The following is a 25,803-nucleotide window of genomic DNA, read 5'->3' as shown; positions in this document are numbered from 1 at the left end:
GAGGTTTTCAGATGCGGAAGTGAATTATATGGAGCCAGGCCCTCATCCACATCTCGGAAGTTGTTTTTGTGACCGTCCGTCATAAGGGCAGACATTTTGCAAGGTTTTTTTTTTTTGGAAAACTTTAAATAATTCGTGTCCTCTGCAATAATTTGTCTGTGTTTGTACACTTATATGTCACCACGATCATGTGGTATGAGATATTGCCCGGCTTTGCTGTTATGACAGTCTGTCTGATGATTCCTGGCATCGCAACTGCTCAAATCCAAAAGTTCACAAACGGTGGAAAGGTGAGTTATGATGATGATGATGATGATGAGCTTTGTTTTGTCACTCTCAGTCACTGAGTATGCTTTAATGAATCATTCAATACATATAAACCCTTGTTTCAGCTGGACAATAAGTCTGATATTTCTGTACATGTAATCCACTTGTATTTAGGAAAAGAGGATCGCACGGGTTCCCTATCACTGGTATTTGATGGAGAGAGACAGAAGAGTGTCTGGAACTGGTGCACACTACCATGCGAAGGTATGTTTAACGTATATTTATGTTTAACGTATCAGTTCTGAATATGCTCACAATATCTGGTGTTTTAATATTCTGCTTTATTTCACAGGGACTTGAAAACATCAAATGAAGAGTCACCAAGAAACAATTGAAATGTACATTTTGTCCAGCAGTCTATTAAAATGTTATGTTAAAATGTTTGGTTTTGCTTGCTGTTTTAATTGTGTGTGTGTTCATATTTGATTTTTTGATAGAGCTGTTATATTGTACTGTTTTGGTACTGGTTCACTTTGGTTTGAATGTACATGTTAATATGATTTGTTTGCATATTTTACTTAATTATGTTAATGTTTCCTTAACCCATTTAACTGAGGTGTTTTGTCGATTTTAGTTTAGAGTAAATCACTTCACCGTGTACTCAAGTGTAATGATGGGTTAAAATATAGAGTGCATGATCTAATCCTTGCAGTTTTTACAGATGCCGAGCGATGCATATAAATACATTGTACATAATACACATGACTTACTGCAGAGTCTACAAAATGTGCGGATTTCTTAAAATAATTCTAAATGATCGATTTAAGTGGATCTACAAAATGCTTGAAAATATAAAAAGTATACATAATGTGCATAAACGGGTGTTTATGTAATATACAGACTCCACAGAATCAGCTTCCAGTAGATTGTCAGTTGGCATCATTTGTGGTAATGCAATAAGTATACAAACTGCACTAAAGTAGTACCACTCTTATGTTGTGAAGAAAATCTTGTGCACTTTTAACATCCATTTAGACGTCCAGTGGAGACAACCGAGATGATGAAGCAAGCAGACATGACGTACTTCTATTCCAAACCATAATGCTTTTAGCATGGTTCGTGATAGAACTGTGATTTCCAGGCTAGGAGAAGTTATGAAAGTTACTATTGTGAATATATTATGTATAATAAGCAATAAGATTATTAGTGCTATTTTATATAGCTGTAAATGTAAAAATCCATTATTAATGGCATTTTAGTCTCTTTATTGAGAAGTAACGCACAAGGGAAAGGCTTGCATGAAGCATGATGGGCTCTAAATGAAAAAAAATTAAAGGATATAACACTGAAAGGTCATTGCAATACGACCCTGAGCGCCTGTGGCGTAAACTGCTCTGCGGTTTACTCACTTTTTCTAGAAATGGTGAAATGATGTTGCAATTATGTCTCAGAGTCTGCTTGGAATCAAGCCGAACTATGCCTTGTTTTAAGGATGTGATTTGTTGCCATGTTAAGTGTATATGTGTTTTATCTTGACTTTGAGAAGCTATTATATATGAGTGGTTAGTAAAGGAACTGCATACGCTCCATTTAAAATGAAGTCATTCTTAAGAAAAGCAAATGAATATTGTTGCTCCAGCATGACAGTGGGTCACCTGACCATTTTTATTTAGATGCTATACACATTACATTAAGGGAATTGCGGTGGTTAATGGTTTGAGCTCTACTGATCACAGTTTATTTCTTGTTTGTAATAAAAGAAACTTCAGTTCACAAGCATCTCACTGTGAACTGTACAGGAGGATGCCCAAGCAGACAAAAATGAACACACATTTGTGTAAAATCTGTGACTTGATCATATCTTATGTTTCATAAAAAAAAAGAAAACGAATAACATCCCAACAGAAAATTTAATTCTGCAGGACTGTCTACTTCTCGTCTTTGCCTTTAGTTTTTCTGTACACCATTTCCCTGAAGCTGGAAAGGATTTTGCTTTCCCTCTTTCTCCTTTCCTCTTGGTTAAATGAAGCAAGAGCTCTCTTCTCATCAGCGCTGTAGATCTGGTTTTCCTTTCTCAGACGCACAGCCTCCATACGCCGATGTCTGAAGGCATAAAGAATAAATGTAAAAAATGTGCATGATACTTCACCAACAATTATAAAGAGTTTCATCTTTTTACTTAAGACTACATTGCTTTAGTTTTTGTGGAAATTAAAGTGATTAACTCTTTAAAAAAAACTGAAAGCAAACTATTGAACAGTAGTGTATGTGCACAAATGTACAGTATAAAAGCTTCATACCTGCTTCCACTCATGACATAGCCACATTTCTCATACTCCGCAATCTCGTCACTAGTCAAACCTATTTCACCTCTTCTTGGAATACGCTTTCCTGCTTTGACGAACTCTGCCATGGCTGCACCTTCACCTGGTAGCAAAGCGTGGCCAAAACTATGGGAAACAAGACAGTTCGGTTCCAGAGACAGGATCAAGAATGACTTTAAAACAAGCACTATTATGACTAAGTAACAGTGGAAGAAGAATCAATTGCTCACTCCAAAGGTTTGTCATCTTGGGACAGGTGAGTGAGAGGAGCTTCAGGTCCAACAACATCTTCTCCAACACCAGTTTTCTCCACCCATGAGATTTCATCGACATCCTCTTCTTCTTCCTCCGAATGTTCACTGCTAGAGCTACTGGACTCCTTCTGATTCTTCTTTGCCTTCTTCTTCTTTGATTTTTTCCTGAGAGGACAAAATCATGCATCGTATGAAACAAAACGAGCCTAGCTGATTCAATACACTACAGACGAAAACAAGATTCTTACTTTTTACTTTTCTTCTTTCTTTTCTTCTTTTTCATCTCATCTGCATAACAAGACGGTAAATGTTGATTTAATCTTATACATAAAAAATTTGTTTTAAGAGAAAAATAAATGACACAAACCTTCACTTTCTGGCTCACTGTCCTCTGAGTGCTTCCTGTTCTTTCTCTTCTTTGATTTCTTCTTCTTCTTTTTCTTTTTCTTCTTTTCCTCTGTAGACAAGATATCAGGCATTTAGATGATTTATTAAACATGCTGTGAAAAAGCACATTGTGTGTAGTTGAGATGTTAAAGAATCATTTACCCTGTGCACTTGAATCAGAGCTGCTGTTCTTCACGTCCTCTTCTACAGGAGTGTGTTCATCTGAGCTATTACCAGATATAAGATGAGAGCATTTAAGCACAGAGTATATGATTAATATATTACTGTACATAGACTGTTTTCTCAGCTGGGACATCCACAACAAAAAATACACACAACAAACGATTTAATAGCCTAAACCACAAAGAAGAAAAAATACATGAAACCAATCATCTAATGGTTGGTGGAATGAGAAATGTACACAACAAAATTCCATGACAACGCAGTGACAATGCAGATTTCCAGATAAGGCTACATGATGAGAGTGTCAAAATAAAGGTGCATCTTGCAAAAAATGTATGTTGATTTATGTGTTGCATTTGTTCATTGCATTAATATATAGTGATGTATCGTTAGACCCCTTTTATACTTTATAAAACATAACAGTAGACACACACACACACACACACATATATATATATATATATATATATATATATATATATATATATATATATATATATATATATATATATATATATATAATAATGTATGTGTGTGTGTACAAACATACATACATACATATATATATATATATATACATACATACATACATACATACATATATATATATATATATATATATATATATATATATATATATATATATGGTTTTTAATATGAACTCACTCAGGCTCTCTGACTCTTGGAGAATATCCCCAGACCTCAGGACATCCCAGTTCACCAATTCTCTCACGTTCCTGCAGACGCCTTGATAGAGAAAAGCAGAAAACAAGTAAATACAATGCTCAGTAACTGCTCGTGCCGTGTATGCTCGCTCATGAAGACTGAATTGAGTCTGACCTCGCGTTGAAGGCGTCTTGTCTCTGTCGCTGGGCATCATCTCTCTTGTCATAATAATCGGATCTTGATCCGAAGCCGTGATCTCGGTCTCTCTGATCTGACCAGTTTAACCGATCTCTTTCCCTTGACCTGGAGCGACTACGGGAATTCTCTACTCGGAACCGGTTTCTGTTCCTCTCTTTGTCGTTGTGTCGCGATTTGTGCTCGTCTTCGTGCTCGTGTCTGTGGTTCTTCAGCCCGTGGTCCGGTGAGCGGCTGCGGCTGCGACGGCGTCTCTTCGGACTCACAGCGCCTGAATATTTTACGTCCAGCTCGGGCATTACTACAATCTGTATTATTAACTTTAACGGCAATTTAATGACGTTTGGATAGCCTTTTATTTAGTTAGGTCCTAAAGCGGCCTGCTAATTACATTTTGTTGGTCATGTCGCAGTTGACCAAGCTAGCTAGATAATGATTTTAGCGAATCGCGATTTTTCTTTTAGCTAATAAGACAAATAAAACATGTATTAATTTATATAAATCACGGTGGTGTTGAGACTCAGCACGAAACCAGTAAACAACTTAAACGCGTGTGATGAGACCAAAATGTGTACTAGCGTCGTTGAAATCCAACTTGTTCCGGCTTGTGTTTACGTCTGCCTTATTCTTTTGTGAAAAATTGTGTAGCAAGACGCACGCAATATCGCCCCCTGGAGACCTGGAAGGCGCATATTGAAACCACTTTTTTGCCACTGATAAGTTTTGGATTGCTTCTTGAATATGGAAAATAAAACTGATTTAATCATTTGTTCTTGTAAGTATAAAGGGTGTCTATGACAGACTAGGTTACCTAATATTCTATACGACATAATGAACGCTTTGCTAGGTGTCATAAAAATGTTCAGAGGCAGACAGTAGTAGTATTTTTACTCTGCTGTAAAAGTACTTTTCAAGTGTCTGTACTTTATCAGTGTTTTTTTTTTCTTTAGAACACTTTACTTCACAACATTCCAAAGCATAGTATTGTAATTTTTGCTGCATTACGTTTCGTGTTAAATATAATTTAATACTTGATTACATTAGAAATCTATTAATTTGTTACTTTTACTCAAATAAATGTAATTCAAATATTTAATTGAGTACAAGAAAGTACTAGATTTTTTATATTCTTAAGTATTAAAGGTAAAACAAACAACAACTTTTATTTATGAATTGCAGTAAAAAAGTACGACATTATGCTTTGGAATGTGGTTAAGTTTTCCAAAGAAAAATACTCTGATAAACTACAGATACTTTTTTTAAATTTAATTGATTAAAGTAAAAATACTTCTATTCTGTCCGCCTCTGAAAATTGTCGTTCATGAATACCAAAATAACAAAATTGCATTTATTGTTTGTTTGTTTTTATGCACCTGACAATTGCCACATGCCACATGCCCTTTATTTAACCAGAAAAATAAGACTTGATGAAATTAAAATCTATTTTACAGGAGTGTCCTGGCCAAGATAGGCAGCTAAGTTTGCAAATACAAATAAACAACATACAATACAAAAACTAGAGTAAAATGGCAAATAATTCAATATGGCTTTATCAACAGATAATCAATGTATTATTGTGTTTACTGGGATTTATTATTATTATTATTATTATTCTTTTGAAAAATAATAATAATCACAAAAGGTGTTTGAAACAAACAAAAAAACACTTCTAGAGAGAATGCACATTTGAAGGGTTCAGGTGCAAAAGCCTTAAAATGACGTTTGAATTTTTCTTCTTAACTGAGCATTTTTTCACATGCTTCTATGTGTAAATTCAGTCATTTCACTTTAATGGCAACGACTGCGCTTTTCATTGGCATTAAAGTAAAATAACTGAATATAAACATAGTACCCTTCAGTTCCAATCAACAGTTCAAGGCTTTTGCATCTGAACTCAACATTTGTAACTTGGACTTTTGAAAACCTGATAGTTATTGAGATGTATGAGACCGATAACACTGTAATAAAACGTTTATACTTGTCTTTGACAAGTCTTGTCATGCCAGCAAAGCACGTGGTCATTTTCATTTTTTAAAAATTCTTCTTCTTCTACATCTCAATGATAATAAGAATAAGAAGAAAGAATCATGTTTATTGATATAGCACATTTCTACAGACTTTTTATTTACAAAATACGATAAAAGCTTCTTATATTATACTGGTTTGAAAAATGAAATGGGCACGTTATCTAATGTGGAGAGAGAGAGAGAGAAACTGTAAAACTCATAAACCTTTTCAAATAAATGTAATTTGCCCCGATTTGTACTTAAAATAAATCTCTGTATTAATTCATCACGCATTCGTTTTCTATATCCCTATTCATATGTGTGCAAATACAACTAAAGTTGAATGTAAAACCGTCCTGTCTCATTAACATTCATCACACGTGTGTTGTGCGCGTCTCGTGTCGGTCTGCTGCTGGAGGAGAGACTCTTCCTCTCAGACAAGGAACTCGAGCTCCACGGCAACCGACTCACGTTATCGCTGTCATTATTGTTTTTCACCAAAGGGAATCGTGGATTCTAACGGGTCGTTGTGCAGGTATAGGATTTTGGAAATTCATTTCCAGAATTGTGGGAGATTGAAACTTTAATTCATCTTTTTTAACCACATACGCGTTGCTGTACATCGTAGAGTCAAGATAGGCCGCGCGCCGCCGCCAAACCAGGAAGGAGAGTTGAATTGAGCCATTTGTTTTTGTTTTCACGCTGACCGCTGCACACCGGAGTCCTACCGGTTCTGAGTGCTAACATCAAAAAGCTGTGGCCTGGCACGAATAGTATTCCGTGTGATAACGTCAAACTAGTCAAAAGGCTTTAGTTTTATGTCACTTTTCGAGACGCATATGTTTTAATGCTTGTCTTTTGTTGCTGTGCGATTAGCCAGCTAGCCTGGCTGCGATTCTCGTGCATATCCACATTTCGTTGCTTTTAATTTAGAAACAATAAACTTGTAGTTTTATTTATGGTTAGATCAACATAAAAAAGAGAGAAAAAAATCGCATGGAAATATGATTTGTCATTGTTTGTGAGAGTATATCTTGCAGAAATGAATGCACAGTGTAGAAAGCTTTACATACAGTTGTGTTAATAACATCTGAACGCGTTTTTTTTAATAGATTTCATTAATATTTCCAAACTTTTAAAGTGTATTAAACTTTATTATACCTCTTTCCTCTCAGGCATGTCGAAACTAAAGCTAATATCTGCAGCAGACACTCAGTACCCAGCATCACTGTTGAGGTCCATCAATGATGAGCGACACAGCGGTTTATTCTGTGATGTCACCATAATTGTGCAAGACCGCAAGTTCAAGGCACACAAATGTGTGCTGTCTGCCTCGAGTACATATTTCCGTCAACTTTTCTCAGTTGCTGGACAAGTTGTAGAGCTAAACTTCATCAAGGCAGACATATTTGATATGATCTTGAATTACATTTACACTTCTAAAATCTACAGAGTTCGATCAGACAGACTTGAGGATCTCATCAGCGCCAGTCAGGCTTTGGGCGTGACGTTCCTAGCCAATTTAGCAGTGCCGCTCGCACAAGTCAAGGGTTTACCTGGCCTGTCCAAAGAAAGTGACAACAACACCATCAGTTCCTCTGAGAAGAATGAGATCCGAGGTGAAAATATGCCAATCATTACTGAGACGTTCTCACTGTCTGCTGAAGAATTCAACATGGCTTGTGGTAATACAGAAAGTATACAGGAAGTGGACTCGGACAGCGATGATGTTCTTTTCGTCTCAAGAACAGAGGCCCCTCAAGCTCAGAAGACCAAGATATCAGATGTTAATGACAAAGAAGGTGGACCAGAGGCAAAAAAACAAAAAGTCACATGCGAGGAAGGAATTGCCTTTAAAGATTCAACAGGTCAAGAGAGAAACAACAAGCTTTCTTCTGAAAGAGATACATCACTCCAAAATAACCTTGAGCCCCAGCCAGATGTTGTTCTCCTCTCAGAAGCCAGTAGCAGTGTTCTCACATCTCCAGTAAGATTTAGCTCAAACAGTGAACCCACCACCCCAGCTGGCGTGAACAGCCTTCCTTCAGATCCTCACAGCACTTCGCTGCCTCTAGACAACAACGAAGTACTCGGAGTGCAAAAGAAAAAGGTCCATCTAGAGCACTCGCCCGATCATCCTGGAAAAATCAGACTGTCGGATGTAAGGCCGGTGTATAGCACCAATAACGGTCCAGTACCAGCAATAAACATGGCTATGACAGTGTTGGGGAAAAAGACGATAACATTAGACAAAGCCTCGGAAATCGATTCGCTATCGCCTGGTTGTAAAGTGTATGCAAACATCGGTGAAGACACCTACGACATTGTTCCAGTAAAAGAAGATACCGTGGAGGGTTTGGCTCCTGGTAGGAAATCGCAAACCCCACACAGTGTTCCCAGTGTGACCAGTCACTCACCTCGAGGAAAGAAAAAATTCAAGCTGGATCAGGAGGATCACTATGAACTTATCATGGATGGAAAGACCTTTTACGTGTGCATCGTGTGCAAGCGTCCCTATGTGTGTCTGACGAGCCTCAGGCGGCACTTTAACACTCACTCGTGGGAACGGAAGTACCCGTGCCATTACTGCAGCAAGGTTTTCGCCCTGGCCGAGTACAGAACCAAACATGAAATCACACACACGGGCGAAAGACGCTACCAGTGTTTACTGTGCAGTGAAACGTTTCTCAATTATCAGATTTTGTCCACCCACTGTAAGCAAATGCACAACCAGGACCCGTCGGGAAGGAAAGAGAAAGATGATTCATGCAACAACTTGTATCGGCTGCTGCCTTGCAAAACGTTGCAGTTCAAACCATATTCCTTTGTGTCCGAAGAGCCTGGGGAGATTCCGGTCATCGCTGAAGATGGGACTGTCCAACATGTAGACCCAGACAAAGAGCACTTTACAAACCAGCCACTTCCAGCTAGCCAAAGTAAAGCAATGTCCTGGGACGACATCTTTGTAGAATCTGAAGCACAAAACAGAGCGGCGACTCACGTTCGACTGGATCCACCTCCACGGCCTATCGACCAAATAAATGCCGAAACCAGGAATGAATTTGAGTTTGTTATACCAGAGACGTATTGAGCATGCTTGTGCACTGCTCTGGCTCAGGTGCCTTGTTCATTTGTCTTTTAATTTTAGGTGCAGGTGGTCGTGGTTCTCTGGACCATTTGATTGAAAAATCAAAGTATCCATCGACTCATGAAAGTTTTTTCAAGGTGCTTTAATGTATATTTAGGAAATGTATTAGTGTTGGTTTACAGTTGAGTCTCACAGTCCAGTTACTAAATTCTAATAATGCTTCGTCAGATAATATTACTAAGTAGACAATACATATTTTATGTAGAGCTACATTCAACCTGTGTAGAGCTGATCCTTAAGATTTTCTATTCCGGTTTATGTTCCAGACATTACAACCCTGTTGGATGTAATCAGAGGGATCAAGTACAGGCTGTTGCAGTTTGTTACAGTTATTTTATACAATTCTGTAACTTTGATAAATCCTTTTTACATAAATCCTATCAAAAATCTAATGTAACTTCGGAGACTGCATACAGCACACATATTTGAAACGCTAACATTGTTTTAATGTTCTTGTCAGCTTCTTAGCGTAGTTATTAATGATCGTTTGGCGCTAGATAGTTCAGTGTTAATGGCAGGTTTCAATCCTGTGGTAAGGAAAAGTTGGGGAATGTTTGTATTTATAGTTTTTTTATATCATCTGTCCAGTAATTATGTTTTGAGGTTGTTTATTTATATGCTGGCCATATATCCTGATATAGTGTCCCAGACAGTAACTGAGACCTGAAGAGAAATATTCCTCCCTCCTCCGCTCATGTCCAGAGAAACAAAATACTGAATTGTCAGGGTAATCAAAGGATCATGTTGGTAATACAGAGGACCTCTCCTTTATGGTTGAATATTTTGTACATATATTGTTTCTTAAAATTATTTTTTCAGCATAGATTTATCAATTATTTTAGCTTTGTGGGCCGTGAGAAGAATCTGTGAATACGCTGAGATTCCTTCAGTCAGAACTAGTGCTTTAACACCATAACCATGTACATGATAGTACTGAAGACAGTTTCTTCTCATATGGAACCTATTTATTATTAGGTCTTAGTGTGATATAAATAAAATTTTGAAGAAACACATGTATTTATTTCATTTCCAAGTGGTTTGTTTTTATCATTATGATAACCATCAGTCAATATGAACATCCCTGACTCTAGTGGATCTTGTCAATCAACGTATTATAATGCACTGATACATGAATGTCATCTATAAGGTTCCACATGATGAGGGATAAGATGGATTCAATGGTCAAATACCAGTGAACATATTTAGAAATGCACGTGTGATAATGAAGCAAAAAAATATCTTCCAGCTATACATCTCTAACTTTCAGTCTTCCATTTCAAGATTTAAACGTCAAATGTAAACAAATGCTTTCATGTGACATGAATGCGGCCAAAAATGAACAATCGAGGCAAAGATCCAATTTACAAGTTTTCTTTATAGCATGTGACCGTTATACAACCACCAGCTGCAACCAAATGTCAACCAGGAAGTAATAAAATCATCGTATTAATATCTCTACTCACATCAGTAAAGGACAATGTTCTGAAATACAGCTTATAGACTTGACATTCACAGTACGCACGCAAGCAGACGAAAGGAGAACACTGTAAGTCTTAAGACTAATGAAAAGGCAGTTTGATTGTTCAGTATATGTACAACATATAGAGCATTGCACACACACACAGATATCATATTTGCAATGTGGAGGGACATCCTTGTTATTACCTAGTGAACAATTAAGTGTTTAAACTTGTGTAAGTTTATACAATGGTTACTTGTAAAGCTAAGCCTCCTTTTTACATTCTTTAAGTACTGTCATGTTTAGACAGAAACAACGGCAACTGAACGGCATACGAATGTGAGGTCTATATGTTTTTAAAGTCCTCTCATTCTTCATGCCACTATGTACGAGCTTATACTTTGCATAAATCAAGCAAAGGATATTTTTGCCACAAAAGATTCTTCAAATTTGTGACTTGATTGTGTGCTTGACATAATGCAGAAGAAACATCTAATATTACAGGTTAGATCGTAGATCCTAACGAAGCACAAAAAGTAAGAATCAGCCTAAATATATGTACAGTTCTTTGCAATCTAGCTGCCCGAAACAGTTAAAAAGAACTCAAGTAATTATCAAGAACCGTGTGGATACAGTAAAATCTGAAGACAATGAAGTGCAAATCAATTGCTAGATAAGAGACTCATCCTCATGCAGAGAGAGCAGAGGCGACTTTGGAAGGAAGAAGTTCACATTATACAGAGGATTTATGCAGAGGAATCTCAAGTGGGAGACCTGTAACAGGAAGAGGATGCGAGCCAGGTGGAGCTGAACTGGAAGCGGACACACATTTTAAGGCTTTTCTGTGACCAGTCTTGATCTCACAGTCAGGTTAGTTGTTATTAGGGATAGTCCTCTTGGATTGAGGTGACATAATGCGAATATTTTACACATCGGGTTTGACTTGAGAGAATCCTGTCGAGGCTTGATTTTGCATATTACATCTGCTGAATGGTGATCAATGACTGTGGGTAATGCTGTAGTCTCTCCTCTGCAAAGGTTGTTCATTCAGAACGACAATTGTTCACTGATGTGGTACACTAATATACAAAAATGCCAAAAGCCAATTCTCTCTTGACAGGAAAATGTCTTCTTCAGACTGGTTCCTTAGGGGCTGTATGGCGGGGGCTTCTCATCGGGTGGGTAATAAGGAGGAGAATAACGTGGTGGGACCATGTTTGGCCACATGAGACTGGCTCCAGACTGGGAGTCATCAGACAGGCCTGAAGAGTCAGGAAACATGCTGGCACCCTGTAAAGACATTACCACACATATAATACACAATCAAAACATTTAAAGCTAAAGCTCTAAATCAGGGTTATTATTTGAACTAAAACCTTAAAAAACTATTATTTGAAATAAAATAAATAAAAAAGCTTAAGTGTTAAACTTACAAGGCAACATTTATCATTTTCTCTTAGTTTATGTTTGGTTACTAAAATAAAAAAATAAATAAAAAAAGTGAAACTAAGAAATAAACATAGAGATATTTTTTTTAAAACAAAAACTATTTAAAAGGCAAAGAAATATGAATACTCTAAAATCAAAGTAAAAACAAAAAAATAAAATAAATGTAAAAATATTAACAAAAACTATAATAAGATACCAATGATAATAAATTATTTATATTTTTTTTATACCAGGGGAATGATCTTTTTGTGCTTATTGTTTTTTTAATACATTTTGAAAAATAATGGTTTGAACTAAGTTAACAATAATTGAAAATCTTTTTGTGCTTACTGCTTATTTGCATATACTTTTTTTAAATAATTGATTGCATTAAGCTAATGTCAATTGGCATGTGTATTTAAAACATAAAAGATAGAAATATACAATATAAACAATATATTATATAGTAATAATAATTTTATATCTACATTTCATATATTTCATATATTATTAAATATACTACAAAAAAAAATCTATGTATGTGGTGCTGTATTATATTTTATTGTATTATACAGTTTGTATTTTTATCTCATCGAACAAGCATTGTAGAAAAAGTCTGTATCAGAGTGACTTATAAATGCCCACTAAAGCATTGGTGGGTTGACAGCTCAAAGTGAATGTGATTACCTGGAGGTCATAGGCAGTGTATGGAGGTAAGCAGGGGGCAGTGTTGTAAAAAGCGTTGTTAGATGTTGTGGGTCGAGGAGTCTCTTGAGGCGGAGGAATAGGGAGCGGTTCTGGCTCGCAGGAATCTGGTGCTGCTGAAGGCATCTTAATAAAAAGATCCAGGTTCGTAGAAATCATTCAAAATGCATCTGTATAAGTTGTTTGCACTGCATTTCAATCTCACCATGTCCTTGAAGCCCCCCAGCACCGCGGCGGTGATGATGCCCAGAAACAGAGCAACGATGTTGAGGATAGTAGCAGACCACAGCAGGTGGTAAAGATGCACAACGTCCTGGCAGCTCCGCACCTCTGTGTACTCATGGTACCCTCCTCGCAGTTCCACTCGACTGAGATCATGAGGAGAGAAATGTATTATCTCAAGAGAATCATAAAAAGAAATAGACATGTAGGTGACAGGCAGAGCAACAAAAGAGGTAAAGCGTGACCAGACCAGTGATTCATGCAAAAGAAAAGACCAAAACCATCTGCATACCAGTGCACATCACTCTTAAGACGAGCATGAAATGGATAAATATATCCAGTCTCCTTATTTAAGCTCACTGTCATCAAAGACTCTTTACTTTTAACCTAAATCACTACTGTCACTCCTCACCTGTGAAACAGGAATCTTAGTTCCTTTCACTTCACGAGTAAAGTAACCGTACGTAAAGTACAGCGACTGTACACAGCCACACTCAAGATTTTAACAACAACAAATAATGGGCTGTCAATGTCACTGAGAGTCTCAAAGTGAAAAGACCTACTTCCAAATCATGGAGGATTTCCTAAATTTTTTCAAAACATCTTTATTCTGTAGTCCCATAAGAGGATGCTCTCTGAAACATAAATAAACACAAACGTTCTTTCGAACAGAGCTGAATTTCAGGGATAGAAGCACACAGCATACAGGCAAATATAAACCAGAACTTAACCAGGGTAAAACAAAGATAGCATAGTTGTTGTTTTTTTCTCTCTCAGATTGCCTGTTTGCAGAGGGTATCCTAGGAGGGATGTATCCAAATGGGACTCGCTCACACACATACTTGCCACAGTTGTAAAGGTCACAGCAGTAGCAGGTGTTGCTCTTCACGCGCAGGTTACAGGAGACCCGAGATGCAGTTTGACAGTGGACCTGAAAGACACATGTGTTTTCCTAATGTATCCTAATATACTATTAACAAAAAACCCTTAAATTCAGAGGCAAGAGCGCTTCTCTAAGGCTGACGACTCACATCTGAATCAAACGCGGTCCTGCTGGAGTAATATACACATCGGCCAGCATATAGTGGTCTGAGGTCCTTTGAAACAACAACAGCAGTATGCAATGACAGAGCTTTAACTGAAATGATTTTCTGAGGAAATGCTTTTTCAATAACATGATGTGGAAGCACTTACTATATGTCTTGCAGCAAAAATACCATCCACTATAGCACAACAGAAGGCTGCCACCACACCGAAGCTGATGAAGACAATGGAGGCCACCAGCTGTAAGCAGAACAGCAATGTCAGCATATTCACCTGCTGTAGTAGCTCTATGCACGTGCATTCACACCTGGGCACTACTACTATGTATGATTCCTATAGAGACTTTATGTTGAAGTGGTTTGTCTAAGATCTTGTAGATGTGTCTATTATGGGAAATGGAGATAATCTGGACTGAATGGAGTCTGCCTTATTGCCACATTACTTTGATGATTTCCCTGCCATTTCACAACCACAACAGTCACTCCATTCTCTCTGCAATCAAAAGCACTTTGCCGAGGCATGTCTAGTGGCACTGTTTGATAGAGAAAATGGAAAACATTTAACTGCCCGAATCTGATTAATAAATAATATCATTTTGAGTGTTGTTTTTGATATATCTAATCTAAATCAATCCATATCTTGATATAAGCAATTCTCTCCCAAAAAAAAGGAGCAGTGGAAATGCTTCTGTTTTGGAATTTTCTAATTTAATAAAAATTGCTATCTTATAAATTTTAATATTTTTATTTTAAATAACACAATATAAAATTAATACCTTACTGTTCAAATGTTTGTTATTCAGCAAGGATGCATTTGATTGATCAAAAATAATTGTAAAGACATTTATAATGTTTACAAAAGGAATCACAGTTAACTTTTAACAGCTTTTATTGATAATAATAATACAAAAGGTTTTTAAGCAACAAAACAGCCTATTAGAATTATTTCTGAAAAATTATGTAAGGCTAAACACTGTATCAAAGATTCTGAAAACTTTTATGATATTTCACAATATTACTGTATTTTTGATCAAATCAATGCATTCTTGGAGAGCATAAAATACATATTTCAAAAACATATTACAAATTCTTCTGAATGCTAGTGTATATAATATTTAAATACTGTAATAATAATTCAATTATTTTTATATCATTGAATATATTAAAATAAATATATATGTATATTTTATTTAGATTTATCTTATAAATCATTATAAGTATATTATTATATATAATATTTATATTATTTATTTTTACTGTATACAACTTATGTCATTGATGTAACAATTAGTAAAAAGGATTTTAATTTTTTTTATTAATATTTAGTCTCTATATTGCCATAATGACAGCAGCGTTGAAGCTGCATGAACTGAGTGTAACCTGATGATCATGTCTTCCAGCATGATTTGTAAATTATCCAAAGAGCATCTTGTGCTTCACTGGAAACAAGAACATCTGACCATCTGTACGAAAGGATTGGACATGCTCAATTCTACAAATTTGCTTATTTGATTACGGACCTAGAAATAGTGCAAAAGCATCACAACACTTTGTTCCTTTTTTTACATTATTAAAAAAATAACCAATACTTATTTCCAGGTAGCTCAGACTACCAGACACCACTCTACATGCTCTAACCACTTCGTCTCCAAGGGTGGAGCGTGTATGCTACTCTCTCCCAGCAGTAACTGTTCCAGCTATGCCATCCTCATGCATTCTTATTTGGATTGTGGCACCTCCTATTCCCTCTGCATTGAAATGGCTTCTGAAAATTCCTGTCTGGACATCCATCCCGGTCCCCTTACACTGAGCTATTTCTGGGTGCATCTCACCACAGGGGCTGCAACATGCCCTGCCATTCGAGCTCAAACCTGTGAGCCATCTCTGCCATTATGACACAACTAAAAACAGGCAGTTGATTCTCAAAAATGTTTTTGTGTGTGCAAGTATTTTGGTTAGAATTGGATTAGAATTTGGTTTGTATTTTGGTGTCTATTGGATGATGGAATGCACAAACACAGAATCCGATATGAGCAGTGTAATAAAAGACCCTTACCATCTGCCTCTTATTCTCTATCAAATGGGCGCCAATGATTCCCAGAAAGGACCCGAAGCCGAGCTGAAAGTTTTAAAACTAGTATTAATATCCAACATACAATCTCTCATTCCCACAAAACCTTTGTCTTTCTCCAAGCAGTATAGTTTATTTTATGGTGTGGTCAACATATAGATGAAATCTGGCCCCACGTATTTCAAAACAGTCGATCCTCTAAGAATACTTGGAAAACACCTGTTACTTGTACAAAACCTTCAGGACTGTTACTTAAGCTTGTATGTTTCTCCTAGAGTGTTGAACAAAATGATACTTGCTGCTGAATATAGAATTGATGAGTTCACTCAGTTCCTTACAGTAATAAGGTAATGACCACTGGTCACCATATCGGTGGGCCAAGCGGAAAACAATTAAACGTGAGGCGGGCCTTTCCTTCCCCGCAGTACTTTACATCACAAACCCACTTTTAGACAAAGAGGATAGTTCGCAGTCTGTTCTACGCACGACTATGAACATTAGTAGCATACTTACAATGACTCCTGGATAGTATCCACCGACAGTGATGTTCTGCGTCCTGGTAGTAGCGGCCAGACCAAAGACCAGGATGAGTATGGAGACGATAAGGAGCATCACTGTTACTATGATGGACTTCCTTTTCCTCCTCTTAAATGATCCTGGATAAGACAGTGGAGTAGGAAGATGTCATGGCACAACACGCCCTTCCTTCAGGCAGCATTTGGTTACTCGTGCTTTCATTTTAGGCACGTTCGTTTTTGGGTAAAGCAAAGCAAAACAACCAGTGTATTTGATCTCTCGTATGTGTATTATAGTGGCCTATCTACAGCTAAAAAGGCATGGCCACATCCCAAAAAAACCAGATAAATGTAGGTGAAGGGTTTCCATCACTAAACAAAACATATTTTGACTATGCAATAAAATGTCACTTATGGTTGTGTATTTTTTATTAACAATATCAATCGGTGTTACATCGACATTCGTTGAGACATGCAAGAATGTAGGTTACGGAACGCTTATTATTCTCTCTCGTGCTACTATATTCTAAAAATTACAATGAATAAACGTTGCTAATCGCGTTTAAATATAAATACAGGCGTAAATTGTCCTCCGTGTGAGCATAAAGGTCTGCGGGCGCCGTGAATGCCGTTGACCTTGTACTTACCCATCGCATCTGAGACTGGTATACCGCTGCCTTGCGCATTCAGCCCCGCTGGCATTGTAACGTCAGGTTATGCAGCATTAGCTGCAGTTATGACTTCAAACCAAAAACAAAGAACCTAGTCACTAAGACAAAGATGCCTTTCCCCGGAGTTAATGAATTGAAACTCCTTTCCTGCCGTGGCATTCTCTGACACCATTCGTCCCCCGTGTAGCTGAGCTTCTCTCATCAGCATCCGAGTCTGTTGTTCATGAATCCGTTGCCCTCATCCCTTCAGCAGAACACCGCACGGAGTACAGCACTGCGCATGCGCAAATCAGAACCGCTCGCTTGGGTCAGGAGAAGTCGTGATCGGAAGAGAGAGAGTCATTTCAAACAGTCCGTTTCAGAGGCTACCTGTTTCACACAATCTATGAAAACAATCTGTGCAAAAATAGATTCAGAGGTTCTTAGCGTCATAACGTTGTTGTCCCTGAATGCATGTAACACGTTTTAAACTTTAAAGTGAAGTCATGTGTGAGCACAAATTGTTGTTTATTACTTAAGGGTGTTTGTAATTTCATGCTTCCTTCCAAGTATGATTCAGTTTATAAAAACTAATGCTCTTTAGAACTAGAATTCCGAAAGACCGACTAAAAACAAGTTATTGTGTTGCTGGGCTGCATAGTAAATGTCTACATAATTCTACATTCACAACCTCGCTTCAAATTAGTTACATTACACACATAAATAATTACTCATCATGCATATCCTGAGAATAATGCAGTTGCTTGCTAGCCCTCCCTACGAAAATGGCTATTTGAAAGTCTCAGAACTAAAAGCAATATCAAAGTAATGAAAGTGCGCCACCATCAGGTAGTTAAGAGACACAAAAAGTTAGGGGGAAAAAATCGATAGTTACTGATAAATTCAGAATAATACCCCCACCCCCGCCATTTTTTCTATTTGCATTTTGTTTAATTTATTTTTTACTCGTGCAACTTGAAATATAGTTGACATAGGCTACACCAGACTCATTTTAAAAAAGTAGGCCTATAGCGCAGCCATTGTTTATATCGCTCTCTCTCTCACACACACAGACACACACACACACACACACACATGCATAAAAATTATATCTGATGTGATGCAGAGTTTAAAATGTCATCAGTTAAAAGCCATACATGGGTATACACGTTCTCCTGGCTAATTGCTGCTACCCACTGAGACGTAAAATAGGCCTATTTCGTAGGCAAGTGTATTAAATGTATTTGAATGGATTCCGACATCGCTTTTCATTTTTACAAAAGCAAGCATTCACTACTACTTAAGTGTTTGCTTGTGTACAAAATTAAGGATAAAACACTACATTAAATATATTGATCTCAATTCCTCCAGCCTAGTTTTGTCACAAAGTAAAAGATTGCATTTGCTCGTTTCCCTCCTTGATGGTCTTTCTTTGAATGACCTGCTCTCTACCAAAGAAAGCAGAAAGAACCAGACAAGACCGAATTTTCCATGACGCGAGTTCTTTTCAGGTTTAAAAAAATCAGCGGCTTCACGGAGCTCAACGTGACCTGTGTACAAATATGAAGCTTGATTACAACTTTCCCAATTTATTACGCTTTTGACGCCAGCGCAGACCAAAGCTGGCACACGTTTCACAATTTTGCGTTCGTGTTTTTAATGCTTTATGTAATGCGCGTGAATACTCTCTTCAGTTCAGCCCAGCGAGTCAATGGGATTGTTTAGTGAAGGCTCCTGCACACTAACCCTCACTGTTCTAATGTGGTTGCCGACTTAGTGATTGCATGACAACGGCAAATGTAGATCAGAACAGAAACTCATAATGATGTGGGTCTATGATTAGAGCTTGTTTAAGCAGACAATGAGACTATTGGTGTGCGTGTGCAGAATTCCACACAAACACTGAACGAAGCTGTTGCCAAAAAACTCCACTTCCATCCCACCCCCACTTTTCCCTCTCCAGCTCAACTCCATTCACTAGTATGAGGCTCGACTCCTAGCGAGAAGAAGCTCCTCTGCACCCAACATCCGTTGTAAGAGAAAAACTCAATGAAATTCAAGAACAATTCTTGAGCAGAATTAACGTTTGTGCAGCCAGCGAGTGAACCTGAAGAAATCGCCTCAGTGCATTTATCAAGACTTTATTTTGGGGGCACTTTTAAAATTAACGGGTTTTTTTACCCCCCCTAAGGGCTTCCCCCCATTTTTTTTTTTTTTTACACAGAAGACATCGAAACATTCTCTTGTCTTTTTTTATTTTTTTTAATTTTTTTATTCTCTTGTCTTTTTTTTTTTTTTTTACGAAAAAAGTCTGACCAGTTGTTTCACAGTATTTGACTTTCTTGGACTGCTGCAGATTTTATTTCTGGATTGAAATCTCGCAGTAAATCGCCTGGACCTCTCGCATATGTGATTGGTTTAACAAGTACCTTTATTCTTCAGTGAGAGATCATGGAGCGCGACTCTACCGAGGGAGGGGCGGAGGAACTGCTCCTGGAAGACAAAGTTTCAAAGCTGGCAAGTGACCATAACCATAATGCACCAGACTTATGTGGTTACTTGTGATCAGGGCATTGTAATGACCATACCTGGCTGGATTAAGTGCTCGGTGAAATATATAGTCAACAATATAACAGAACGCAGATAAACGTGGTATTACCCAACTGTAAGTCAAACTTCTTGTATAATTTTTTAACAATTCATTACTGGTACAGTAAAGCTGTATCACACGAGGCATTTGAAAATCCCTCTGGTATCTTAATGAGCTGTTTCTACCTGATATGGTTGTTAAAATGACTTATATTTATGTAAGCAGGTTAAATCTGTGATATTAACACTGAGTACAACTTTTTTTGGGCAGAAATGTATGGCAACAAGTACGATTGGATTCATATTATTTAATGCATTAGGTATCATGAAGTAAAACGAAAAAATATATATATTTCATGTTCATTCACAATACAGTAGTAAATCTTATTACAACTTGAAATGTTTTTATATCGATATTAATATTAATCTAGATTTTAAAAAATGTGTATTGTTAGTTAATGGTAATTAATGCATTAACTAATGTTAACATGCTGAATCCTTATTGTTTCCAGATTATAACAGTTTTTAAAAGCACATTTTATGCGTGTCTTGATATTGAGTGTGAGTGTGTAACATCTGGCTGAAGAGTGACCCTACAGATCTTGTGCAGCTGTGAGAGGTTAGATCTCCCAACATGGGTCAGCGAGTGTGTGGGTCCTTTTCTGCCTCTCATAGATCAATGGGATTGTGAAATGTCTTTCATTCACATTGCTTTCATGCACTTTTTTGCTTTTCACTTTTTTGAAGATAAATATTTGTCTAACTCTTCTCCTAGCATTTCCCCATCAGACAATATTATCAACATTAAAGTGAGTTTTTAACCATTTAATGCTTATTGCAGTGGTCTTTTTTTTTTTTTTTTACACTACTTAGTACTGAGATTCAGAAACATACTTATTAGCTTTCCATGTTGTCTTTAGCGTGCAGGATCCCTTCACAAACACGAACTAGCTGAGGCCATGGAAGTGGAACAGGAAGGACTGGTAGAACATCAGCCTCTGGAGCAGGATGACCTTAACTTTGAGAAATGGAAGCCCAAGCCAAAGCCCAAGAGGACGCTGCATGAGAAAATCGACGACTTAAAGACTTACCTGTGGAACGCAGAGACAAAGGAGTTTATGGGCCGCTCGGGGAAGAGCTGGAGTGAGTAACAAGACAAAATTATATTTGAATGTACACAACAAGATACCCGTTTCAATGGCAAAACAAAGAGCATTTGTCTGTGGGTGAGAGAGTGCATCCAAATTGTACTTGGACTGTAAAGTCATTAATTAGTGATGTTCAGTCTCGCCGTAGAAGCAAAAGCAAGTGAGACTATTGCTTGTCGTTTTTGCTCATTATTTTCCATTTTTAGTGGAGTTATGGGAATGAGTTGTGGGGATGAGGGGTGATGAACTGTGCTTCTGCTCGCTCAGACAAAGTGTGTGTGAATGTACACGATGTCACTGTGGGTGCGTGTGTGTGTGTGTGTGTATGTCCAAGCTTAGTGTTTACATAGGTGCACAGATAGCTTAGAGTCATCTTGACAAAAACAGACTGCCTGGGGAATGGTCCTCAGTGGGAGAGCGAATGTCACAGTCCCTTCGCTGGCCTGGGATCACATTCCATTTACCCCTACCGTGCTTTCCTCTCCTTCTTTCCCAAAGCCCCCTTGACCTCCAGATCTCCTCCAACATGCTCTCAGATCAACGGCACAACTTAGCGTAGCGGTTTTTTTTTTTGTCCAAGCTCAGAACTTTTTTGGCAGCGAGCATTTCCTGAAGACGTCCGACGATGACAGAGCAGCCAATCGCAGCCTCTGAACATCTTGTTGCTAAGCAACACAGCAAATTCCCATCGGGACAATTGCTCTAAACAGCAATGTGACAGTTTCCTGGGGGTACAGAGGGATATCTCAATGGCCCGAATTGAGATCCATGCTTTACATAGTCATGATATGATGGGGAATGTACTGGAGGTGGATTAAATAAACAGCCGTAGTCTTCCTTAGCGCAGGGGAGGGGCTGCTGGAGTGCTGTGATGCATGTCCCATGAAAGGGAGTACAGAGGCCTCACAATGCAAGAATGGGGTGATCGGACTCCTTGGAGCTGGCTGTGGCTCTGTATGGCTGCAAAAGACCGTCAACACGATGGCAACCGGAGGTTCACAGTGTTCCTGAGTGAAAGAATTTTCACCCGGCTCAAACAGAAAGGCCTTTGTAGCTGGGGGACACAAGACGGGCTGCAGCTAGTCCCTGTGAAATTGTCTGTGAAGCAAAAGCCATTTAGTTTGACGGCACGTCCCATCTGATCAGCTGTTAATGGACCCTTAATTGAAAATTAAAGGACATTGGCTACACTTTTTTTGCTGGGTCTTATATGCTAAGTTTCATTGACTAGTATCTTGAACACTTCCACAATGGAAGGGTTGATGAAGAATAATTAATAATCAATGAAAAGGCTTAGTATTTGAATGGTCAACTGAATGAAAGACACATACATATAAGAAAGAAAATCCTATATGAAAAACTGTCCCATTCTGATTGCAGGGGTGCGAGCATTTCACTTTACTAATACCTTTTTACATGAATCAGAGGTTTCCTCAATTAAATCTTGTTTTATTCATCAATATTTTCTTATCTTTTTTCCCCCCAGGCCTTATTCTGCTCTTTTATTCAGCATTATACATTTTCCTTGCGGCCATGTTTGCTGGTGGTATGTGCTGCCTGATGTGGTCGATTAGTCCATATGCTCCCACCTACAACGACAGAGTGATGCCACCAGGTTAGACTAAATTGTATTTGTGAACATTAAAAGGCTATGAAAAAAGGGTTTTGGGGATGGATGGATGATTTAAAATTAGAATAGTAAATCACTTTTCATTTAAAATACAAATTAATAATTATATAAACACAATTCCAGTACATGAGCTTAATACAGTTATTCCTGTTTTTTCACTGCGGTTCAAAATCTGTTGTTTCTCCCCCGGCAGGCATGACTATGTTTCCTCATGTAGATGTAGCTCATGGGTTTGACATTGCTTTCAATGCCTCTGACCGAAGCTCGTGGAGGAAGTATGCGAAAGCACTGGAAGCCCATCTGAAACGTAAGTCCTGGATGAGAGAACGACTAAGGTTACTGAGTTTGGTTTTACATTCTTTAATAAGGAAGGTACATTTTATGTTCAGTGGGCACAGATTAAAATCGCTCCAGCACGCTGTTTAACAAATCCTGTGGTCTATAGAAATACTGACAAGGAGGGAAACCCTTTTGTGTGCTCAGTGTAACTGCTCAGTGCTGCCAGGGCCCCTCTTTTTGTTCTGGCCTCTAAGTTGTAGAGGCCAGGCTGGGCAGCAGCCATTGTTTGGTTATTTTATGGTCTATCTCAGTCTGTCTCTTTCTTCCATCTCTTTTATTACGGTTTCCCGCCATGGCTGTGTTCAGCCTATGACGATGGAGTGCAGGATAGGCGGAACATTAACTGCGAGGGAAATACGTATTTCAAGCAAGAAGACTTGGAGGAGAGTGCCGAGCGCAAGGCATGTCAGTTTAAGAGGTCCTGGCTGGGTGAATGCTCCGGCCTGAAGGACAAGGATTTCGGCTACTCAAAGGGAAAACCCTGCATCCTTGTCAAAATGAATCGGGTGAGACTGTAATATACTGTACAAATGTTATTTTGTTTGCTGAACAAAATCTTTCCAAAAAGTGAATAATTAAATGTCTGGAGCTCTAGTGCCATCTTGTGGTTAAAATAAGCAAATACTAAATGACCAAATCCTGGAGTTAAACATATTAAGCGATCAAGTCAGTCTCAATGGTTAATTCAGTGGCATGTCAGACACTTGACTGTTTTCTGTTGTGACAGATTCTCGGGTATCTGCCTGGTCAGGGCACTCCAGTAAATGTTACATGTGGAGTAAAGGTAACAATTAATGATTGGCACAACCTCTTAATACTTTATAAATAACTAAGCAGAATAATTACACAGTGTCTTTGCAGTATCTAGTATCTCCTCCAATGCTTTTACAGAAAGGGTCAACTGAAGGCCTCGGAGAAGTCCAGTTCTTTCCGGGAAATATCTTCAACTTGCGGTACTATCCCTATTATGGGAAACTGAGACATGTAAGTGATCCTACTTAACATTTATCTCAGATTTCCTCCTGACTTATTTCATAGCATTTTCCACCATTTCTACAAACAGGTGAACTACTCTTCCCCGCTGGTGGCTGTGCGCTTTCCTAGTGTCCAGTATGACACCCAACTACACGTTCAATGCAAACTGAATGGCAAAGGCATCATCAACGATTCACCAACTGACCGTTTCCTGGGTAGTGTGTCTTTCACTTTAGAAGTGGGTGCGTAGGGTGGTAGTAGACCTAGAAACATTGAAATTAAACTTCTCAGAGTATGTTATAATAAATGAAATAGCACACTGGGTGTTGTCGTTACCCATTAGCCCTCTGATTATGTCTCCGGCAGCCACTGTGCTATTCTTGTCAGAGCTGTGTTTCTACACTACTTTTTCATAAAAGGAATTTCCCTGTAAGCAAAGACTGAGATTCATAGATCACATTCAGTAACGTAACATCCAACCACTAGAGACTGACCTGCTTGGATTTGATTATGAAAAGATATCCAAATACAGTAAGTAGGTTGCAATTATAGCTATTGAGGCATAATCACTCTACAGTGAGACGTAGGAAAGACAATTCTCTGTAGAATTAACATTTATTAAACCTTTTTATCAGTTCTTTTGCTAAGTCAAATGTGTATATAACACAAATTAAAACAAAAAAATATTTTTTTATGATTCTTCTATTAAGTCAGTCTCCTTTAAATTCCCCCTTTGAATAAAGAAAAAGGCCGAAAACTGCTTAACATTATCCTTATGCTTTGCTAATTTAAATGAATAACAATCAGATATGGTTTAGAATTAATAATTGATTGTACATTTTTGGATTAATTTTTTTCCACCTTTTTTTTGGATGTGCAACTAAATTTTTATTCCAGTGGCAAATGTATTTTACTGAAATGTGGGACAGAAATCCCATTTCATCATTTTCACAGAGCTTCATAATGAAGTACAAGTTGATCTTTCTTTTTCAAGCATGCAACTAACTCTTCTTAAAAACGGAATAGAGTATGTCACATAATTCATCCGAGTGAAACTATCTGCTCAGTTGCCTGTAAGGAGGATTTCAACAGTATTATTTATTAATTGTATTTGAATATATTGACATGGTACAAACAGTTACAAAGTGTAATAGTGAGATGGAAATTGGTAACTGCACATCTTTGTTATTCAGTAAATGCAACAAAATATCCACTTGCTGACAAAGATTTGCCAGCTCATGTTTTAAACGCACTCATGATGTTCTAGCATAAACAATAAAGATGGATGAGATTTAACGGAATCAAACCTTTCTGCTCAGTTTACCATTCTGTTTAAAAGTAACAAATCAGTTGTGAAATGCATAATATTGTCCCTAATGATAAATTGCTTAAGATGGTCACTTAAGATGGTGAAAAAAAAACAGCACTACATTCAAACTTCAATGCAGTTATGTGCATTCAGTAATAGGCATACGTGGTATGCAGGTCAAAGTGAGATGCTTCCACTAACAGAGGCAGAATTTATGACATCAGTAACTTTTATAGCAACACTGCTGATCAGAGTCCATCAGTGGAAGCTAGAGGTTATAACTGAAACCA

General features: G+C 37.8%; 5 protein-coding genes across 9 annotated transcripts; 3 read left to right on the top strand and 2 right to left on the bottom strand.

Annotated features, from left to right (window-relative positions):
• The first annotated feature begins 36 nt into the window (after positions 1-36).
• On the top strand, positions 37-709 carry LOC113057882 (NADH dehydrogenase [ubiquinone] 1 alpha subcomplex subunit 1-like). Its single transcript, XM_026225446.1, has 3 exons — positions 37-290; positions 442-531; positions 620-709. The coding sequence occupies exons 1-3, from the start codon at positions 189-191 to the stop codon at positions 638-640; spliced, it is 213 nt and encodes a 70-aa protein (XP_026081231.1). The 5' UTR covers positions 37-188; the 3' UTR covers positions 641-709.
• Positions 710-1,975: 1,266 nt separating this feature from the next.
• Positions 1,976-4,910, bottom strand: LOC113057880 (NF-kappa-B-activating protein). Its single transcript, XM_026225445.1, has 8 exons — positions 4,256-4,910; positions 4,082-4,162; positions 3,395-3,459; positions 3,213-3,302; positions 3,094-3,133; positions 2,822-3,010; positions 2,568-2,717; positions 1,976-2,370 (listed from the first exon to the last, which is right to left on the bottom strand). Exons 1-8 carry the CDS (start codon positions 4,573-4,575, stop codon positions 2,196-2,198), a joined length of 1,110 nt encoding a protein of 369 aa, XP_026081230.1. The 5' UTR covers positions 4,576-4,910; the 3' UTR covers positions 1,976-2,195.
• Positions 4,911-6,679: 1,769 nt separating this feature from the next.
• Positions 6,680-10,443, top strand: LOC113057878 (transcriptional regulator Kaiso-like). Its single transcript, XM_026225441.1, has 2 exons — positions 6,680-6,817; positions 7,458-10,443. Exon 2 carries the CDS (start codon positions 7,460-7,462, stop codon positions 9,371-9,373), a length of 1,914 nt encoding a protein of 637 aa, XP_026081226.1. The 5' UTR covers positions 6,680-6,817; positions 7,458-7,459; the 3' UTR covers positions 9,374-10,443.
• Positions 10,444-10,785: 342 nt separating this feature from the next.
• On the bottom strand, positions 10,786-17,827 carry LOC113057879 (transmembrane protein 255A-like). Of its 3 annotated transcripts, XM_026225443.1 has the most exons (10): positions 17,521-17,827; positions 16,872-17,014; positions 16,344-16,406; positions 14,439-14,528; positions 14,276-14,341; positions 14,087-14,175; positions 13,808-13,879; positions 13,228-13,390; positions 13,005-13,148; positions 10,786-12,179 (listed from the first exon to the last, which is right to left on the bottom strand). In XM_026225443.1, exons 1-10 carry the CDS (start codon positions 17,573-17,575, stop codon positions 12,036-12,038), a joined length of 1,029 nt encoding a protein of 342 aa, XP_026081228.1. In that variant the 5' UTR covers positions 17,576-17,827; the 3' UTR covers positions 10,786-12,035. The 3 variants fall into 3 exon arrangements, with proteins under 3 accessions (XP_026081228.1, XP_026081227.1, XP_026081229.1); XM_026225442.1 differs by having other exon boundaries at positions 13,808-14,175; XM_026225444.1 differs by lacking the exon at positions 13,808-13,879.
• Positions 17,828-19,839: 2,012 nt separating this feature from the next.
• LOC113057876 (protein ATP1B4) lies at positions 19,840-25,505 on the top strand. Of its 3 annotated transcripts, XM_026225434.1 has the most exons (9): positions 20,047-20,188; positions 20,888-20,921; positions 21,033-21,255; positions 22,747-22,875; positions 23,084-23,197; positions 23,536-23,735; positions 23,957-24,013; positions 24,121-24,213; positions 24,293-25,505. In XM_026225434.1, the coding sequence occupies exons 3-9, from the start codon at positions 21,072-21,074 to the stop codon at positions 24,452-24,454; spliced, it is 939 nt and encodes a 312-aa protein (XP_026081219.1). In that variant the 5' UTR covers positions 20,047-20,188; positions 20,888-20,921; positions 21,033-21,071; the 3' UTR covers positions 24,455-25,505. The 3 variants fall into 3 exon arrangements, with proteins under 3 accessions (XP_026081218.1, XP_026081219.1, XP_026081220.1); XM_026225433.1 differs by lacking the exons at positions 20,047-20,188; positions 20,888-20,921 and adding an exon at positions 19,840-20,040; XM_026225435.1 differs by lacking the exon at positions 20,888-20,921.
• The last annotated feature ends 298 nt before the right edge of the window (positions 25,506-25,803 follow it).

The sequence above is a fragment of the Carassius auratus genome, chromosome 39, assembly GCF_003368295.1.
Source record: "Carassius auratus strain Wakin chromosome 39, ASM336829v1, whole genome shotgun sequence".
Classification (NCBI taxonomy): Eukaryota; Metazoa; Chordata; class Actinopteri; order Cypriniformes; family Cyprinidae; genus Carassius; species Carassius auratus.
Note: the sequence above shows the minus strand (reverse complement) of the source record. Positions and strands in the feature narration are given on the sequence as shown.

Coding starts and splice junctions, on each gene's coding strand:
- LOC113057882 (XM_026225446.1), top strand. CDS start 189: ATGTGGTATGAGATATTGCCCGGCTTTGCTGTTATGACAGTCTGTCTG. Junction 291..441: donor AGTTCACAAACGGTGGAAAG/GTGAGTTATGAT, acceptor ACTTGTATTTAG/GAAAAGAGGATCGCACGGGT. Junction 532..619: donor GTGCACACTACCATGCGAAG/GTATGTTTAACG, acceptor TTTATTTCACAG/GGACTTGAAAACATCAAATG.
- LOC113057879 (XM_026225442.1), bottom strand. CDS start 17,575: ATGCCAGCGGGGCTGAATGCGCAAGGCAGCGGTATACCAGTCTCAGAT. Junction 14,342..14,438: donor TTTTTGCTGCAAGACATATA/GTAAGTGCTTCC, acceptor GTTGTTTCAAAG/GACCTCAGACCACTATATGC. Junction 14,176..14,275: donor GGACCGCGTTTGATTCAGAT/GTGAGTCGTCAG, acceptor TGTGTCTTTCAG/GTCCACTGTCAAACTGCATC.
- LOC113057876 (XM_026225433.1), top strand. CDS start 19,975: ATGGAGCGCGACTCTACCGAGGGAGGGGCGGAGGAACTGCTCCTGGAA. Junction 23,736..23,956: donor TCCTTGTCAAAATGAATCGG/GTGAGACTGTAA, acceptor CTGTTGTGACAG/ATTCTCGGGTATCTGCCTGG. Junction 24,214..24,292: donor ATTATGGGAAACTGAGACAT/GTAAGTGATCCT, acceptor TTCTACAAACAG/GTGAACTACTCTTCCCCGCT.
- LOC113057878 (XM_026225441.1), top strand. CDS start 7,460: ATGTCGAAACTAAAGCTAATATCTGCAGCAGACACTCAGTACCCAGCA.
- LOC113057880 (XM_026225445.1), bottom strand. CDS start 4,575: ATGCCCGAGCTGGACGTAAAATATTCAGGCGCTGTGAGTCCGAAGAGA. Junction 4,163..4,255: donor CAAGACGCCTTCAACGCGAG/GTCAGACTCAAT, acceptor TTCTCTATCAAG/GCGTCTGCAGGAACGTGAGA. Junction 3,011..3,093: donor AGAAAGAAGAAAAGTAAAAA/GTAAGAATCTTG, acceptor TTGTCCTCTCAG/GAAAAAATCAAAGAAGAAGA.